This window comes from Mixophyes fleayi, chromosome 4 (assembly GCF_038048845.1).
Source record: "Mixophyes fleayi isolate aMixFle1 chromosome 4, aMixFle1.hap1, whole genome shotgun sequence".
NCBI lineage: Eukaryota > Metazoa > Chordata > Amphibia > Anura > Limnodynastidae > Mixophyes > Mixophyes fleayi.
In genome coordinates, this window is record NC_134405.1 from 125,095,921 (window position 1) to 125,114,345 (window position 18,425).

Consider the following 18,425-nt stretch of genomic DNA (forward strand, 5'->3'; position numbering starts at 1 on the left):
CTAGATGGGCGCAAACTTCAAAAAACTTTAGTATGTCCCATCCTCAATGTCAGTGTAACAATTTTGTGCTATTTTAGTATGTGATCTTATTTATTCTTTTGAGTTGATGTTGAAATGAGCTTTGTTTGACATATGATATGAGCTGCAATTAGAGAAAATGGCCCTTATTTTTTATGCATGCTAAATATGTTTGGAATCAGTGTGATCACAATATATCGGTGTAATAATAAGAGTGTGTTGCAAAAATGACAAAAATTCATCTAAACCTTGGGCCTTTCTCTCCTAAATGAACACTTGAGCATCCGCAAAGGTGTATTTCATTTACCAAGAGAAATGTGCAAAAGATGTAGAGATTTCACTGGAGAATCTTCAGAGGAGCCACCAGCAAAACTTTCAGGCGTTCGAAAAAGATGTCAAGTGTGTCTATTTTGATAAAAAAGATTGTAAGACCACTCATACATGCCAAGCGTGTTACAAATTTATATGCCCAAAACGCCTGATTTCATATTGCAGCATTTGTAGTGATAAGCTGGTTGAAACTGATTAGTTGTAAGACTGATTTTGTTTTTTGTATTGTTTTAATTTTCAAAGATCTCATCCTGACGTTAATGAAAATGTTGTTGATTTTTTTGAAGACTACATAAAAATATAAAAAAGTTCCTTCTCTATCCTCTATTACTTTTAGGAGAAGTGACAGTGTGGCATACCACCGTATACCAGCCCACTCTGACCACTTGCTGTATGTAATTTGTAAATATGACTATACTTATCTAGTTATTTTTGTGCAAGTAACTATCAGTTTCTGGTCTCACAAATCCTTAAATCAGGATTAAATCTCCCATTTTTTTTGTTTTGTGAGGCACTGATAGACATTTGCACTCCTGTTTTAAGAAGGCTATTCATAAATTATTATAAATAATATATTGTTATAAATGTTGTCTAAAAAGAAATTATTTTACTGGTATAAAAACTATTTTTGTTCAAAAGTTACATTCTAATAAACAGATTTGTTCCAACTGTTTCAGCACATATTTTTTGAACTGATTCGCCCTCTGCTAAACACTGATATTCCCAGAAACATGATAGTTTCTGAAAAGGTTTGGATTATCTCTGATTTTAATCTAATTGTTTTCTAAAATGATTGGAAAAAAACATGACCAGGATAGTCTACGAATAGCAGAACAACAATTGCCTAACATTAGTGAAAGTATAACAATGAGTTTCTGATGATTTTCCAGATTAATTCTGTAACAGCATGGATCGATGGCAGCTCCATCTATGGCTCATCCCATTCATGGAGTGATGCTCTGAGAAGTTTTTCTGGAGGAAAGCTGGCTTCTGGGTCTGACAAACTCTTACCACCGTACGCAACAAATGGTCTTCCCATGTGGAAAGTGCCAGATCCTTCAACTGGGCAAACTGGGGATGAAGGAATATACAGTATGTGTCCTTATTACCTTCTAATGTAGACATTCTTAACCTGCCAGTCACAGGTCCATTTAGAATGAGTCTCTATGAGCCTCTTTTTTGTGCCATATTGGCATAACATTTCATATCTGTGTAATTATTTATGTAAAAGTAGCTAATTTCTGAATTGTTGCAAAATGTTAATAATAATCATACTCAGTGAAGCATGTGTACATATGTGGAATCTGGTTCCACATTAAATTGAGTATATATCTCCTTTAAACAATAATATTATATTAATAATTGTGCAATGTAGCATTCCTTACATTATTTAGACAATCAATTAATAAGCTATATATTTAATAAATAATAACAGTAATTTTCATAAATGTCAAACTCATGTGACTATATTTATTTCTGGACCATAGACTTTGGTAATGATATGGCTAATGAAAGTCCATTTCTCCAAGCGGAGAGCATGGTTTGGTTCTGGTACCACAACTACAAGGCACAAAAATTTGCAGAACAAAAAGCTGACCTGTCTGATGAAGTCTTGTTTCAAATTACCAGGAAATGGGTAATTGCTGTTTACCAGGTAATGTATTAATTACTATTTTCTATAGAATATAAGCGAATTACGTATATGAAATTATAAGTTAAAAGATATTATTGGTCAATTAATTAGTAAAATAAAGCTAGTGTAATTTTACGTAAAGGAATTATACATTACTTGATTACAAACACTTAAACTTTACTGAATAATGTTATAGATAAATGTTTCAATTATAACCATAATGTTAATACTATCCCAAAATAATAATATATGCGCATTGCCTAACTTGAGTATCTCTTTTACATAGTAATTTGACATATGTGATACATTCATTTCATACTGTAGATAAGTGTTACAGTCTAAACATAAAAGTAGATATTTAAATGTCTTTAGCGCACATTTACTTTAAGAAAAAAATATTGCTTTTTACTAGAAAGATAAATCAAAATAGAAAGATTTAATTACATAAAATAATTAGACTGTTCTGTGAAACAAAGCAAAATGAGAACCTTATATTGTAGGTGACACGAACCCTATAATCACATGTTATTATAAAATAATATTATTTATGGACAACAGTTTTTGTCACATTAAAGAATTTATCTAAGCGTACTTATTTCAGGGTGCAATTCAGTGTTTGTTAGTTAATATAGTTATAGTTATATAATCCATAGAAAATAAATAAATATAGTTTATTTATAGTGCTTTAGATTTAAAACAATATTTTGCATAATAAATACACAAATAGAAATTAATTAAATTATTTTTTTATTTCACTTGATTTATTTATTTTCTTATTGTCTTTTTTTTCTAGAAAATTGTATTTTATGAATGGCTGCCTGCATTTTTGTCAAGAGATGTGTCGAAATACAACGGTACTAGAAGTTCATACATTGTTTGTGGATACCATCTTAAAGTACAAATTAAAGAAAAATTATCAGCTAAATACAATTTTAAAAATCATATTGTATACAATTGATGTAATTGCACAGTGTGCTTAATTTTGTTAGAGAAACATTCATAGATTTGATAATGTTTTGACAATATCCTCTTATATTAGATACATCTTTAACATTCTGTGGAGAATAGTTATTCATTGATCAAACACTTGCAACAGTTTAAAAAACTAATAAGTTGAATGACCACTTAAAGAGAAGAGTCGCTCCACAAGTGCCATTATGTTGTCAAGAAGTTTGAGAAGACTTGAAATATTCTTATAAACTAAAAGGTACAGGATTCGTTATCCTTTAAAATACTGACATTTTATTTTTAAAATGGACCTGAAAAATAAGAGGAAGTGTTGTGAGACGGAGATTGAGGAAGATAGGTATTTTTTACAGAGGCAGAAATTATCTTTTGTTCTTGCCCTACCCTGTATATGGTAGTCCATATCTGTTATAACAATGATATTAAGGAAGGAAATGCCTGTTCTTGTGTCCCTTTTGTAATGTTATCTATCTATGCTATTTATTTATCTGCTGTTCTCTGCTTTAGAAGGCAAAATAGACCTCGATATACGGAACACCTATGTAGTTGTGTAAAGAGAAAGTTATAATGCAGTAAAAGTTTATATATTGTGACCTCACAGCTCAATAAAGTTATTTTTTCCACAGAAATGTATATGTACATTATTGCCCAACAAGTAGTATAACAAGTGAATGCATTCTTTCAAATCACATAAATTGCAAATTGCAATTACATTTAGGTAGAAGGTGATAGTGTAGGGCAACTCCTTCCCCAACCAGAGCTACATGCAGACATTTCTCCCAGGGCTGTGCCAGTTCTATGAAACAGAATCAGCAAATGAAATTGGTTAACTCAAAATGTTAGAGAAGGGGTGTAAGCTGTGAGGTGTATAAATGGAAATGTGCAAAATAAAATATATATATTTATGTTGGTTCAGCATTGTTAGTTATTGTTTAACTGGAAAATGGAAGTTCCAGGGAGAGAGGGACATAAACTAAGTTTTGTAAACATACACAGGTTATGCATTTTTATAAAATTACAATGATTAGCTAGAATCTAAGTTTTCAATATGTTAAAAATTGTGATATCATTTTAAAATTCCTTTTAACATCCGTAATCTAAATAGTTACATAATTTTTTACACATTTATATCCTCTTGACAATTCTAGCAACAAATAGGGTGTAGTTGGCACGCTTTCAAGCAAGTAAAAAAAATTATTCTTGTCTCTTATACAACACACCCAAAAACAGTCAGTGCATGAACCAAATTTACCACATATCTCCATCCTTCTTTGTCTCCAAACACTTCCTCTTATTTTGCAGGTACATTTTATTTAAATAACTTTAAGTACTTTCAAAATAAAATATCAGTATTATAAAGTATAACTAATCCTGAACCCTTTAGTTTATAAGGATATAACAAGTCTTCTCAAGCTTCTTGACCACATAAAGGCACTCATGGAGCGGCCCTTGTCTTTAAGTGGTCATTCAAATTATTAGTTTTCTATTGTTGTATTTTCTTGGATTTTTCTTCTAAACTACAGATAGCTGTTGCAGCTGTTTTGCTCAGTGACTAAGAATTGCAAAAAATAAATAAAAAGAAATGCATCTTTAAATGTTAATGCTTTTCATACATTTGTCCATGGTTCTGAATTGTATTATTTATGTTTTTTCTATTTTAGGGTACAAACAACACGTGGACCCAAGCATATCTCCTGAGTTTTTAGCACTAACAGCACAGATTATATACTCTATGATGCCTTCAGGAGTCTATATGAGGTATTTGTTTACATTTCAGCTGACTCTTCGAATGCTTTCACCACTTTGCTTAGTTTTTTTGCAAATAAATAGTACTTGTCCAATATGTGATCAACATTTCAACCTCAGCAGTAAGGAAACTTAGCAAGATAGGTCTGAAATGTCATGTTAACAGATCAAGGTCTGGCTTAGAAATTCACATGACCTCAGTGCTGGTCCTGATTTCACTAGGTCAGCACTGTTTAAAGTAAAAATAGCATCCCCCTCCCAATGGCTACTGAATCAGTACTGAAAAGCACTGTGGACATTCCAATGCCTGTGGGGATAATAGTAAATAACAATATTCGAAACTCCGGATAGACAAGTTTTCCAAAAGGTAGCTAACTGCTCCTTGCATGATTGGGTCAATAAGACTCTTGCCTAGTACTCCAAAACAGCAAAATAAAACATACACATACAATATAAGAATAAATGTTAATTGAATAATAGACTTCGCAAAAAACCCTTGTTCACTGATTTATTATGTTTTAAAATCTTCTTTTCTTCTTTATTGGCTCATCATGGACCAAATTAACTAAAAATCTTCTTTTCTTCTTTCTTGATCCATTGTAGTTTTTTGTACTTTTTTGTGGTAGAGCAATACTACTACTAGTAAAGGGGTGCTGGGCCCATTTTTTTCTCTAATATTTGTTTATTGTACAGAGACATCAGTAATGCCCATTTTTTAGTTACTTATTTATTTTTACACAGTGCAAGATACAATTTTATTAAAATTATATATTGTACTTTAAACAATACCAGTCTTGTGAAGCCAGCATTGGTACTGAGATCTACGGGGGAGGGGGCTTGGCTCATTATGGCCTCTTAGTAAATAATTGTAGAGCAGCAGTGTTCCAGCAAAACACTGTTGCTGGTCACCGCTGCTTTGTAGCAGAGGATGAGGTTGCTCAATTCTTTAGTGGGTGTTATTTAGTCACCAAATTTTTGGTGAATTGGGAATGAGTCACGACTAAATTTGCCAGCAGTGAATCACTGCAATGTGACTGAATCAATTTGCACATCTCTAGATGTTATACTGTAGTAAAAAATATAAATCAAAAAGTAGCTAGGTAGTTGTACCTTTGACTTGAATCTACAAGAGGCAAATTGATAGATTTCCCAAGTAGTTTCAGGATTCAGCTGCAATTGTCCTGAACAGTTGGTGATAGCTCATCAAGTTGTTACTACCAGAAAAATGATGGTGCTGTAGTGGACTGATGAAATTGGAGAAGGAGAGAAACAATAAACAAAAGTGAAGCACAGAACTACAAGGAAAGCCTTTTGGATTGTTATTATATCAATTGTTGCACATGGATTTTAAAGATGAGCAAAATCACTGGAAAATTATGCATAAATCATGTTTTGTGGCAGGAATAGGATAACATAATCTTTGCATTTTGTTTTTTTTTGTTTTTTTTTATGAAGTTTATAGTCTATGAATAAAACTGGGATGGCGAAGATCAAATCATTCTGTTGTGTGGTGTAGTATGGTTAGGACTTAGGGTCAAATTCCACCATCAAAATATACAAACATTTGTGTCCAAATGCGGAACAGGATAAATGTTTCACAGACCAATTTTGAAAAATTTCCCTCATCTCTAGAATTCTTTAAATGTAACTATGAATTTTTCATTACATATTTCTAACAGTTCCTCATTATTTGCTTTAATAATACTAAATGCCAGCCTAAAAATTCTAAACTGTATCTATTTTTTCATTCTAGAAATGACCAATGTGAATTTCTAAATGTGACAGATTCAGGTGGTGGAGTCAACACAGCTCTCCGCTTATGTAACAATTACTGGAATAGAAAGGTTAGAGGATTAAAAGCTTGAGAATGTATATTGTGTTACTATCCGACAATAAATACTTTAGCTAAATTATATAAGGACGTTGGGATGGCAGACAAGTTGTTAGTTTATGTTTGCTCAAAAGTTGAAGTAATGGTTATAGAAGTGGGGAAGAAGGAGCAATTTCATGTTATTTTCATTTTCTGGTCCTTCTAAGCTTTATGGCATAAAATCTTAGTATTGGGCCATCAGATTCAAATCCTGATTTCCCTGCCATTTTTGAGCCCAGAACAAATTATTATCAGTTTCAGGAGCTAATAATTACAGATTAGATCTGTCAATAAACACACTTCTTCATAATTTTAAAATGCAAATTAGTGTTTGTATTCAGTTCGGTATTCAGCAGAAATATACATTTTGTATTTATTACATCCCTAGTTTTTTGGCTATATTTGTCCCATGATTTTACATAAATGGCTTCCTATTTGTATATACCATTAGAGTTAACCGCATTGAAATATTTTTCAGAATTCATTACAAAGGTTTATATTTTTATATTTATTTTAACTATGTAATACTTTTAGAATGCAAACCTGAAGAGTGCTACTGATTTCCACAATTTGTTGCTGGGCATGTGTTCACAAATAGCTGAGAAAGAAGATCACATAGTAGTATCCGACTTGCGAGGTAAAGTATGTGTAGTAGTAATAATTCTAATTATGTTTTCTTTATAATAATAATATGTTTTAAACTATACAGTGATTTTTTTTGTCTCCTTCACAGCTTTGTATTAAACGATATGCATACTAATAATTGCATTATTATTCACATGGTGTATGGTTGAAGCTGGAGTAGTAGCCATTAGCATCTCCTTGGTAGGATAACAATTCTTCTCTCAAGGCATAGACCTAGGATATCCATCACTATGGTTCATAGTCACATTTCAGTTAGAAGTGCGCTTTATTATGCTAGACTGCCTCAGCAAAGCAGTAGAAATTGTCTCCTTGCACATATTCTTCTTAAGTTAAGCATCAGTCCTTCCTTTTTGCTTCTAATACAGAATAGCTTCAGTAATCGATAGACCTTAAATACGTTTTGGGGCCCCCGAAAAAGGGAGTGGACTGAAACTAATTATAGATTGTTTGCCATTCTTGTTTTGGTGCTATGTGATAGAGGTGTGTAAACATATGTTGTTTATGTTTCTATTTCAGATTACTGGTATGGACAGAATAAATATTCCAGAACAGATTTGTTAGCCGCAAGTATTCAGCATGGAAGAGACATGGGGCTACCTGGCTATAGCAAAGTGAAAAAATTCTATGATCTACCAATGAGTAACATCAAAGACACCGAAAGAGGACAACAGGTTTGTCTACTTTTGCCCTAAATAGTGAGATGAAAACAACCCAATAGTTAAAACTTTAAACAGATATTTTCATTATTTGTGTATTATATGATCATTTTGTAAAAAGATGAAAATTGAATACTTCCCCCAAAATATACACACACACATATCGAAAGCCAAAATGTATTTAGTGTAGAATGAAAGAAACAAAAGCATGCTTAACTTGCAGATGCCATTCACTGGATCTGCCAGGGCATTCTATGGTTGTCATGGTACCATACTATACCCCACCCTACACTTACCGCTGTTTCAGATAGACCATGAGGATGCTCCATCCCCGTAAACTTTCACATATAGGAATAAATAATTGCATAGAGGATTCTAATGAGATAATTTGTTGGGCTTAAATTTCTCTTCCAACTTCTGTTATTAAGTTCTTCCTTTGATGAATGAGAGAAAGCTGTACCTGGTGAGTTCTTATGAGTTGCAGTATAAATAAGACTTTATAAAATATACATACCATTGGTTTTGTTTCTAGCCTGTAATATTTAAAATGATTTTCCTACTTTTTATTGTGTTAAATAGCTTTTATCATTGTATGATGACGACATTGAAAAGCTGGAGCTTATTCCTGGTGCCATGTTGGAGATTAATGGAGCCCCCAGTGATCTTATATCTGAAATCATCCTGGACCAATTTTATCGTTTAAGAGAAGGGGACAGATTTTGGTTTGAAAATAAGAAAAATGGGTATGTCTTTGTTTTTACTTATGGATAATGTATTTTTATATGCAGAACTGGTGGTTGATATTTGTATATTTGAGACATCCATGACAAAGGAACAAGAAATAATACTAATAATAATAATAATAATAATAATATATTATAAGTAACACATGCACAGAAAGTAAGAAGAGAAAGAAACAAATATAACCATTCTGCATTGAAATGCTAATTGCAACCTGGGATCAGTAGTTATTGTGTGCTTATTGCTATGTAATGGAATTTCAATGTATCATAGTTAAATAAAAGGACAAGATAGATGGCTTAAGACAGCATGGAAAAATTAAGGAACTGGTCAGGTAAATGTTTGTTTTGTGATGTCCTTTTATAAAATTTCTGTTTTTTATTGCTCTACTAATTTAACCTTCTCCCATTACATTAGTGAGAATGTTAAGAAGGACTTAATCAGAGGGCAATAGTGTAGCTTAGGTTTGATACTGGAGATTATAAAATACATTTGACTAATGATACAGGTTAAATATGTCAGACAGGGTAAGGCTGGGTACACACTAGAAGCTTTTCATCCGATCTTCGTGCCAATCAGCCCGCATATGACCGTTCGGTCAGATATGGTGTGAGTGTGTCAGAGCCGTAACTTAGAATTCTAGCGCCTGGGGCGAGAAAGACAAATGCCCCCCCCCCCCCCCCTTAGCCCTCAATTTTAACCAAATGAACCTAAAATATTCCTAAATTGCGCCCCCCTTCAGGGTTGCGCCCTGGGCGGTCGCCCCTGTCGCACAGCCCTAGTTACGGCCATGGAGTGTGTATAGTGACACACTGATCTAAAGTCGTCCCACTAATCGGACTGTCAGTCGTGGGTACAATCGTTTGAGATAAGATACGTTGGTTGGAAAATTCTTCAGTGTGTACCCAGCTTAAAAGTAGGGATGTGCACCGGCGACTTTTGAGGTCTCGTGTTTTGTGTTTTGGATCCGGATTTTCGTTATTTTTGAGGTTCGGATTTGTCTCGCAAAACACTTGACGAAAGGTCTCGGTTCGGATTTAAGGTATTGGATTCGGATTTTTTTTGAAAAAAACATAAAAAGTTTAAAAATCAAGTTTTTGGGCTTATTTTCACTCCTAGGCTATTATTAACCTCAATAACATTCAATAACAAGCATTTCCACTAATTTACAGTGTATTCTGAACACCTCACAATATAGTTATTAGTCCAAAACGTTGCAACAAGGTATCTTTCTGGACTGCGTAGAGGAGTGGGTCACCACAATATATATTAAAAACCCTGAACTTTTATGATTCGCACCAATAATTGTACCTGGACTGCGTAGAGGAGTGGGTCACCACAATATATTAAAAACCCTGAACTTTTATGAATCGCACCAATAAATGTACCTGGACTGCGTAGAGGAGTGGGTCACCACAATATATATAATAAGAAAACCATCAACTGGTTTGATTCGCACCAATAAATGTACCTGGACTGCGTAGAGGAGTGGGTCACCACAATATATTAAAAACCCTGAACTTTTATGAATCGCACCAATAAATGTACCTGGACTGCGTAGAGGAGTGGGTCACCACAATATATATAATAAGAAAACCATCAACTTGTTTGATTCGCACCAATAAATGTACCTGGACTGCGTAGAGGAGTGGGTCACCACAATATCTTAAAAACCCTGAACTTTTATGAATCGCACCAATAAATGTACCTGGACTGCGTAGAGGAGTGGGTCACCACAATATATATAATAAGAAAACCATCAACTTGTTTGATTCGCACCAATAAATGTACCTGGACTGCGTAGAGGAGTGGGTCACCACAATATATTAAAAACCCTGAACTTTTATGAATCGCACCAATAAATGTACCTGGACTGCGTAGAGGAGTGGGTCACCACAATATCTTAAAAACCCTGAACTTTTATGAATCGCACCAATAAATGTACCTGGACTGCGTAGAGGAGTGGGTCACCACAATATCTTAAAAACCCTGAACTTTTATGAATCGCACCAATAAATGTACCTGGACTGCGTAGAGGAGTGGGTCACCACAATATATATTAAAAACCCTGTCTGGATTTGGATAAAAATAACTCCAGACCAAAGAGGTGCATTTTTTGGTCTTCTGACCAGGCATGACGATGGGCTTTTTCATCCCATGGACATCAGCTGTTTCCCCCCCTGGTGCCTCATTTACAATAACCACATCACCATCCTCATCATCAAGTTCCTCCACAGCGCCAGCTACATCATCAATAGCCTCCTCCCGAGCCACCTCTTCCCGTACAGTGATGGGAAGGTCAGGCTTGACAACCACCAACACGCTTGGACTCGCCTTGGGGATTTGTGATAATTTCTCTTTAGAAGGCAGAGTTGTTTGCTGTTTTGTTGCTGACAGCATAACTCTCTTCAATTTTTTGTAGGGGGGGGGAGGAGGAGGAGGGCTAAGATCCGTGGGTGAAGCTGAACCACTAGTCATGAACACGGGCCAGGGCCTAAGCCGTTCCTTGCCACTCCGTGTCGTAAATGGCATATTGGCAACTTTACGTTTCTCCTCAGATGATTTTAAGTTTCTCTTTTTGCTACTTTTTCTTAACTTGGGCTTTTTGGATTTTACATGCCCGGTACTACGAGATTGGGCATCGGGCTTGGAAGACGACGTTGATGGCATTTCATCGTCTATGTCATGACTAGTGGCAGCAGCTTCAGCATTAGGAGGAAGTGGGTCTTGATCTTTCCCTACTTTATCCTCCAAATTTTTGGTCTCCATTATATGTAGCACAAGATACTGCAGAATGTGTGAACTTGGTAATATTGCAGTACCAATGGACTTATAATGCTGGATTGGTTTTGCAAATTTGGTTATAATTATTATATATATTTTTTTTTTTTTAAATTTTTTATTTTTTTTTACTTTTTTTTTATTTTTTACAAACTTGGGAATAATGGGGAAATAACTATGCCCTTAGAAGCACAGAGCACAGGACACAGCACCACTGGACTGAACAGGACACGGCACAGGACCCAGCAGCACTACGGAACTCAGCAGGACAGAGCACAGGACACAGCACCACTGGACTGATACTGCAGAATGTGTAAACTTTGTAATATTGCAGTACCACTGGACTTTTACTGCTGAATGTGTGAACTTGGTAATATTGCAGTACCAATGGACTTATAATGCTGGATTGGTTTTGCAAATTTGGTTATAATTATTATATATATTTTTTTTTTTTTTAATTTTTTATTTTTTTTTACTTTTTTTTTATTTTTTACAAACTTGGGAATAATGGGGAAATAACTATGCCCTTAGAAGCACAGAGCACAGGACACAGCACCACTGGACTGAACAGGACACGGCACAGGACCCAGCAGCACTACGGAACTCAGCAGGACAGAGCACAGGACACAGCACCACTGGACTGATACTGCAGAATGTGTAAACTTTGTAATATTGCAGTACCACTGGACTTTTACTGCTGAATGTGTGAACTTGGTAATATTGCAGTACCAATGGGCTTATACTGCAGGATTGGTTGTGAAAATTTTGTGGTAATTAAAAAATATTAAAGTAGTTTTTGGTATTTTATAAAAAAAACTTTTTTTTATTTTTTTAAACACAGGGGAATATTGGGGAAATAACTATGCCCTTAGAAGCACAGAGCACAGGACACAGCACCACTGGACTGAACAGGACACAGCACAGGACCCAGCAGCACCACTGACCTCAGAAGGACAGAGCACAGCACACAGCACCACTGGACTGATACTGCAGAACACAGCACAGCACAGCACAGCACAGCACTAAACAGCACAGCACTAAACAGCACAGAACTAAACAGCACAGAACTAAACAGCACAGAGGACCACCTAACACACCCTCCCTCTACCCTGATCAATGCCCGAGTGAAGATGGCGGCGACTAGCGGGGAATTTATAGGATCCGAGTATCGCGAGATCCGACAACGGGATTATGAGTCAGAGCCTCAGTTTCACTTTTGAATTTGGCGCCAATACCCGGATCTGTCTCGGATCCGACTCGGATCCGCAACGTTCGGGTGGGCTCGGATTTCAGAAATCCGAGCGCGCTCATCCCTACTTAAAAGTAAAGATATGCTTGCAAGGGATGCAATTTTCCATTAAGTGAAGTGTTCAGGCAATAAGCAGTTGAAATAATTTCAGTTTTTTGGGCTATTCCTAGTTTTTAATGATGAGATGATCTACTGAAAGAGTTGCATGTAAAAATGAAAAATATAATTTAAGGTGATAACTTTAATAGCTAAATATAATGGACATCATTGCAAACTTTCAAGGCTCTGTTTATCTAGCAGATAACCATAGAAAAACTTCATGCACTTGTATTACAGACATTTGCACTCAAAAATGTTACTTATACATTTTAAAACCTAGGATTATCCACGGAAATTCAGTGCAGATGACAAATGTGTAGATTATAAGTATAAAAAAAGAAACGACACACAACTAGTTAAGCTTTAGAAATGAAATTTAACGATGTATAAAATGTAATTATAAGTTTAACAATATAGTAGATTTGTAAGTAAAGAAGATCTGAGAGGATTTAAAATTTAACAATTCAGTTGTGTAAACTCAAATAAAATTGTAGCACATAAAGGTACATCTGCCAAGGCCTCTGCTACCTGTGGATTCATGTATAGATGTTTTTGTTGTGTAGTTTATTTACAGAGGATGAAATATCTATGATAAGGAACACTACGTTTCATGACGTGCTTGCTGCTGTCACCGATACAATGAACAACACAATGCAAAAAAATGTCTTCATCTGGAAGAATGGTAAGATGTGGGTGGTTTTTCAAGCAGAGCATCAATAAATGCATTTAATGTTGTAATGCTAATAAGCACCATTGTAATCAATGCGTGGCTAGTGCAACTGTGATGATCTATTAGAATACATATTATAATATAGAATATTAATTTTATATAGAATACCCGCAGTTTAGGTATGTTTTTTTGTTAATAAAAAATCATGAAAGCAGCTTCTGTTGCTTAACACTAAATATACGAAGCGTTTGTTGAGGAAGTGGTGAACGGAATTGTTCCAATTATAAATTCTCTGGTAAACATGTAGAGGTGTAGAGACTTTTATTTAAAAAATGGTTACTGTTTACATAGTCACATTCACTGAGCTGAATGAAAGAAAAATGGGGTCCTAGGGAGGGTATTAGGTTTGCTGTCAATTCTACTTAGTGTTCCCTACTCACCGTACAAATTAAAGTAGTACAATACCCACATGATTATTCTAGTCTGGTCCCTATTGCCAGCTACACACCACAGTAGACATTGACTACAGTGCACACAATGTGGTTCAACTACATTGCACACATGATTGTGCAGCCACATTAAACAGTGACACCCAGTCCCATGTCCCTATACCAGCTCAAAATAATTGGCCCAGTATGGAGTGTTCTGGCACTAAAGGCAACAAAGGACAGGCTCACCACTGTTCCAGGTACACTGGGACAGGAAACAGAAAGGTGCAGTGATGTCATGGCCTGCGACCCAGGTCTCAGCTACTACTGAAAGAGATATAGGGATTTTTGTTTGAAAAAACAGTGCTATCAGGATAATGACATGCCATGGTTGGGCATGGAGATAAAGCACATTTTTTTTAAAAGAACCCTGCTCTTATTTAAGTGGAGAGAGCGTGTCAGATCATTGCGCTCTTTCGTGGGTTTGTCTATAGGTGGATGATGCAGGTTCTTGTTCATGCCAGTATTCTAAATTAAACTTGCTAAAGCTGTAAACCTGTTCCTGCAAAATTTGAATGGTTTCATACTTCAGTGTGTACCCAGCTTAAGAGTAAAGATATTTGGGAACCCGGTGCTAAATCATTCGTAGACGACCTGATTCTGGGTCAGGGTTTCGTGCGTAGCAGAGCAGCTCCCTCGCTGCGATCTATTGAAAGTCATCCCTCGAGCCAAGCTTTTGTCGACAGACCCAAGGGGGGCAGAGAGAGAGAGGGCGGCCTCTCTCCCACCCACTCTCCCTTAGATTGTACGCTCCTCTGAGCAGGGCCATCTCTCCTCCTGTTTCCACCACTTCTAACTCTGCTCTCCAGCTACTTAGCCCTTCTCCTCGAGGGTCCTCCACCCCACGTTCACTCTCGCTCCCTCCTCCCCCCTTGGGGTCTCCCTGTCTTCCGCGCCCTCCTTCTTGGGCCCCGTCGTTTGCGGATCCTCCCTCCCCCTTCCCCGCCCTCTCTAGCTGTGCATTGAGCTTACTGAGTTGCTGTGTTTACTGTACTGTGCTGTCTCCCATTGTATTGTAATTTTGTTTGTCTCTGTACGGCGCTGCGGATGCCTTGTGGCGCCTTATAAATAAATATTAATAATAATAATAAATAAAGTTTCCAATAAAATTCATTCCTAAATAAGAGAGTGCACTTAAAAAAAAAAATCTCATACTTACAATGTATTTATGGCATTATATAGTTATAGAGTGTTTTGAGTTTCATATTATTATATCATTGTTGTATTATGACATTTTGGAAGCTAATTTGACTTACTTGTTGACAAGTAAAGACAAAAATCTCATTGCCAGGTGATCCATGCCCTCAACCAAGCCAGCTAAAATCAGAAGATCTGGAGAAGTGTGTCCCTCTAACAGTCACCGATTACTTTGAAGGATGTGCTGCAGGATTTGGAATCAGTATTGCCGCTCTTTGTTGTTTACCTATTGGTAAAAAAAATGCAAAAAAAATAAATAAATGTTTATATTTAGTGTTAAAGTTAAATATAATGAATAAATTGGTAATATCCAAATATTTAGGGGGAAAAAAGCTGAGCGTTTCTACGTTTCTGAGAGCTAACTCAACATATCCAGCAGTCTGGCTGGTTCAATAATGTTCTCTAGTAGGCTTTTAACAAAATAAAATTTGCACCTCGGTATATCAATTTTTAATTGGTGCCATGGTGACAATTATGCACAGCTCTTCCAAAGCTCTCTACATTTCCAAGTCTTCAGTGCCATTTCAAGGAGAGAGAGAGAGAGAGAGGGAGAGAAAGAAAGACAGACTCTATATTTACAGAAGGGAGAGACATTCTTGCTTGAGATATTAAATATTCCCAAGATAGGCATAATTCTCAGTGGAACAAGATCAAAAGGACACGTCTTAATGTTCGTCTTTATGATATTATTCACCTCTGAGCAAAACATCACAATATCTTTGGGCTCCTAGTACTTTCCAATGTATAAGTAGCAAATTTAAACTGTACCCCAAAAATAGAGTTTACCGAATGTTTTAAAGGTAGCAGAAAAAAACATAAATGCATATTTTTATGCTTCACTAGAGCTATGCTGTGAGGTGTATCTTCTTAGAAAAACATGAAATAGGTAGTATTAAATATGTTTATAAAAAACAAACAAGTGTAACATAAACACATTTCATGCACTTTTGCAAGTAGAAGCTTAGATCCCAAGATTTAATGTTTTTTAAATATACATTGACTTTTTATAACTGTTCTGCAGTATATACACCACATTCCACATTTGAGTACAAAATGTTTAATGTGATGGAATTTGGCCTTAAGTGTTCCATGCGGGATCCCCCTTATCACTATTGTTCCTCTATCCTTCCCTACCCTGACCCAACGACACCACAGAGCAGAGTGAATGGATACAATCATAGCAGCATAGTAAATTCTGTGAAAAGCAGAATACAAAAATAGTGTGAATCCCTACAATGGTGAGGCAATAGCAGATTGTATCACCAGAACGTGGCATCGCTGCGTAATGGCCTTTTTGTGAATTTCATTCATTATTTAGAACTGTATATATGAACTGTTCGTTCATTGCCAGCTATGATCTCACAAGGGATATTTAGGGAGGTATAATTCATTAATTAAATCAGTTATGCACAGATTTAACTTTACACTACAAGTACTTTTACGAGTATTTGCTTTATGTACACTGCAGTAAAATAAATAATATCATGATATTGTAATACCAATGTAATGGACATATTTTCTGAAACACATTTTGCATTATTTATTTCCTCTAGTGAGTTTACTTATTGCAATACTGGTTGCTAAATATAGAAAACGTTCTTTCAAGCAAATCCAGACACTGAGTAATAGCAGTGGGGTCAAAAATGTGGATAATACAGAAGGATTTCCAGGTAACATTGCTGTTTTATATAGCTTGTAAATACATTGATTATATATTTTCTGTACTAAATACACAGTTGTGATGCATCTAATATGATTGAGTAAGAAATCCTTAATTCCAGGATGCAGGTCAGTAGGGTCAGGTTCGGCTAAATCCTTAGATTTTGTCCTACAATACCTGAGGCTCTTGGGTGTCCCAGTTTTCCCAAGACAGCCGATTTTTCCACCCAAAATCTTTAAATAACAATACTTATTTTAAATTTCTGAAAAGAAATTGGAATAGGTTCCAATAACATATTTACCTTATTAAGAACCTAACATGATTATATGGGAGTATTTTATGCTCTGAGTAAGTTTCAGTACCAAATTTTAATTTAAAATCACAGGAACCCTAACTGCAACTTGCAATCCCTGCATTTATTGTTTAATATTTAGATATTGGATTCATCAGAATCATTTGTAGTAAGATTTGGTATTTGGCTTAATTCTAAATTATGGAAAAAAACTGTCTTACTGCCATTTACAAAATGACCAAATCCATACTCTAAGCAGAGGAAACTGATGCATATAGTGTTGTATAGTGTTGTACATTGGTGCTGTAATCTCCTCTTTTGAACAATGGAAATGTTCAGGAACAATACATTATTATTATTATTATTATTATTGTCTTTGACTTATAAGGCACCACAAAGGGTCCGCAGCACCGTACAGTACATATACAGAAAACAGAACCGAGACCCAACATGATACAAAAATATATACAAACACAGGTGACAGGGTAAAGCAAAGCAGATTATATCTGACAGATAGTGAAAGGGATGGTAGAAATCAGCGAGTGTAAATAAGTGCATGGCACAAATACTTCAGTTGTATCACTCTGTCTGATATTTTCATCACAATGTATGTGATTTTCTACAATCATGAAGGTACATATAGTCACAGCTGGTTAAATTGTTTAGGATAATTATTTTTCTTATTTAAAATTATTTATATATGTTGTTTTGGAAATGCTAAGTTTCATATATAGTTTATTTTCTGTTGAATGTACTTGTCTTTTAGCCTCTGAATGGTGTGGAGTCGAAGAGCCATTCCAACCCATTGTTATTCAGTTAAAGGAACACCAAATCATTAACATTGTAAATGGTAAAAAGATCAGGACAATCGAATTTAAGAGACTGCAAAATGTGCAGGCAACCCTCTCTAACAATAATGGTAGCAGAGCTGTCCGTATCAAGATTCCCAAAGAGTATGACTTGGTAAGAGTATAGAATTATCATAAGTGGTATCTATTCATTGAACTGTATACAGTATTGGCATTAAATACATTTGTACCATTAGTATATCTATCTACATTACTAATATATTTTAATTACATACACACAAGACATTGTAATATAGATGGAAATTACTATTACATTTTTAGATTTATGTTTACATTATTTCAAGCAAATTTTATTATCAAAATATAAATGAATACATCATGCTTTTAATTTGTTGTATGCATACAAATTTGCACACTAGTGTGATTCAATACTGATACGTCCGTTGTATCTTATAGAAATAAAAGATTTTCCAATGCGATCACTGTGGTTCCAAAGCACAAGAATTTTAGTCACAAAACAGATAATAGAGGAAAGTATTGCATGCAATGCATACACCTGCGCGGTCGGCACCGAC

General features: G+C 35.3%; 1 protein-coding gene across 1 annotated transcript in view; it reads left to right on the forward strand.

Annotated features, from left to right (window-relative positions):
• The window catches only part of LOC142151975 (dual oxidase 1-like), a 48,345-nt gene that overhangs the window by 9,552 nt on the left and 20,368 nt on the right, over positions 1 to 18,425 (forward strand). The window contains exons 6-17 of the mRNA XM_075208131.1: positions 1,239 to 1,440; positions 1,836 to 2,002; positions 2,775 to 2,835; positions 4,609 to 4,705; positions 6,447 to 6,537; positions 7,098 to 7,200; positions 7,725 to 7,879; positions 8,444 to 8,607; positions 13,298 to 13,416; positions 15,184 to 15,321; positions 16,643 to 16,759; positions 17,808 to 18,004. Coding sequence (XP_075064232.1) covers positions 1,239 to 1,440; positions 1,836 to 2,002; positions 2,775 to 2,835; positions 4,609 to 4,705; positions 6,447 to 6,537; positions 7,098 to 7,200; positions 7,725 to 7,879; positions 8,444 to 8,607; positions 13,298 to 13,416; positions 15,184 to 15,321; positions 16,643 to 16,759; positions 17,808 to 18,004 — 1,611 coding nt within the window. The remainder of the gene's footprint in view (positions 1 to 1,238; positions 1,441 to 1,835; positions 2,003 to 2,774; positions 2,836 to 4,608; positions 4,706 to 6,446; positions 6,538 to 7,097; positions 7,201 to 7,724; positions 7,880 to 8,443; positions 8,608 to 13,297; positions 13,417 to 15,183; positions 15,322 to 16,642; positions 16,760 to 17,807; positions 18,005 to 18,425) is intronic.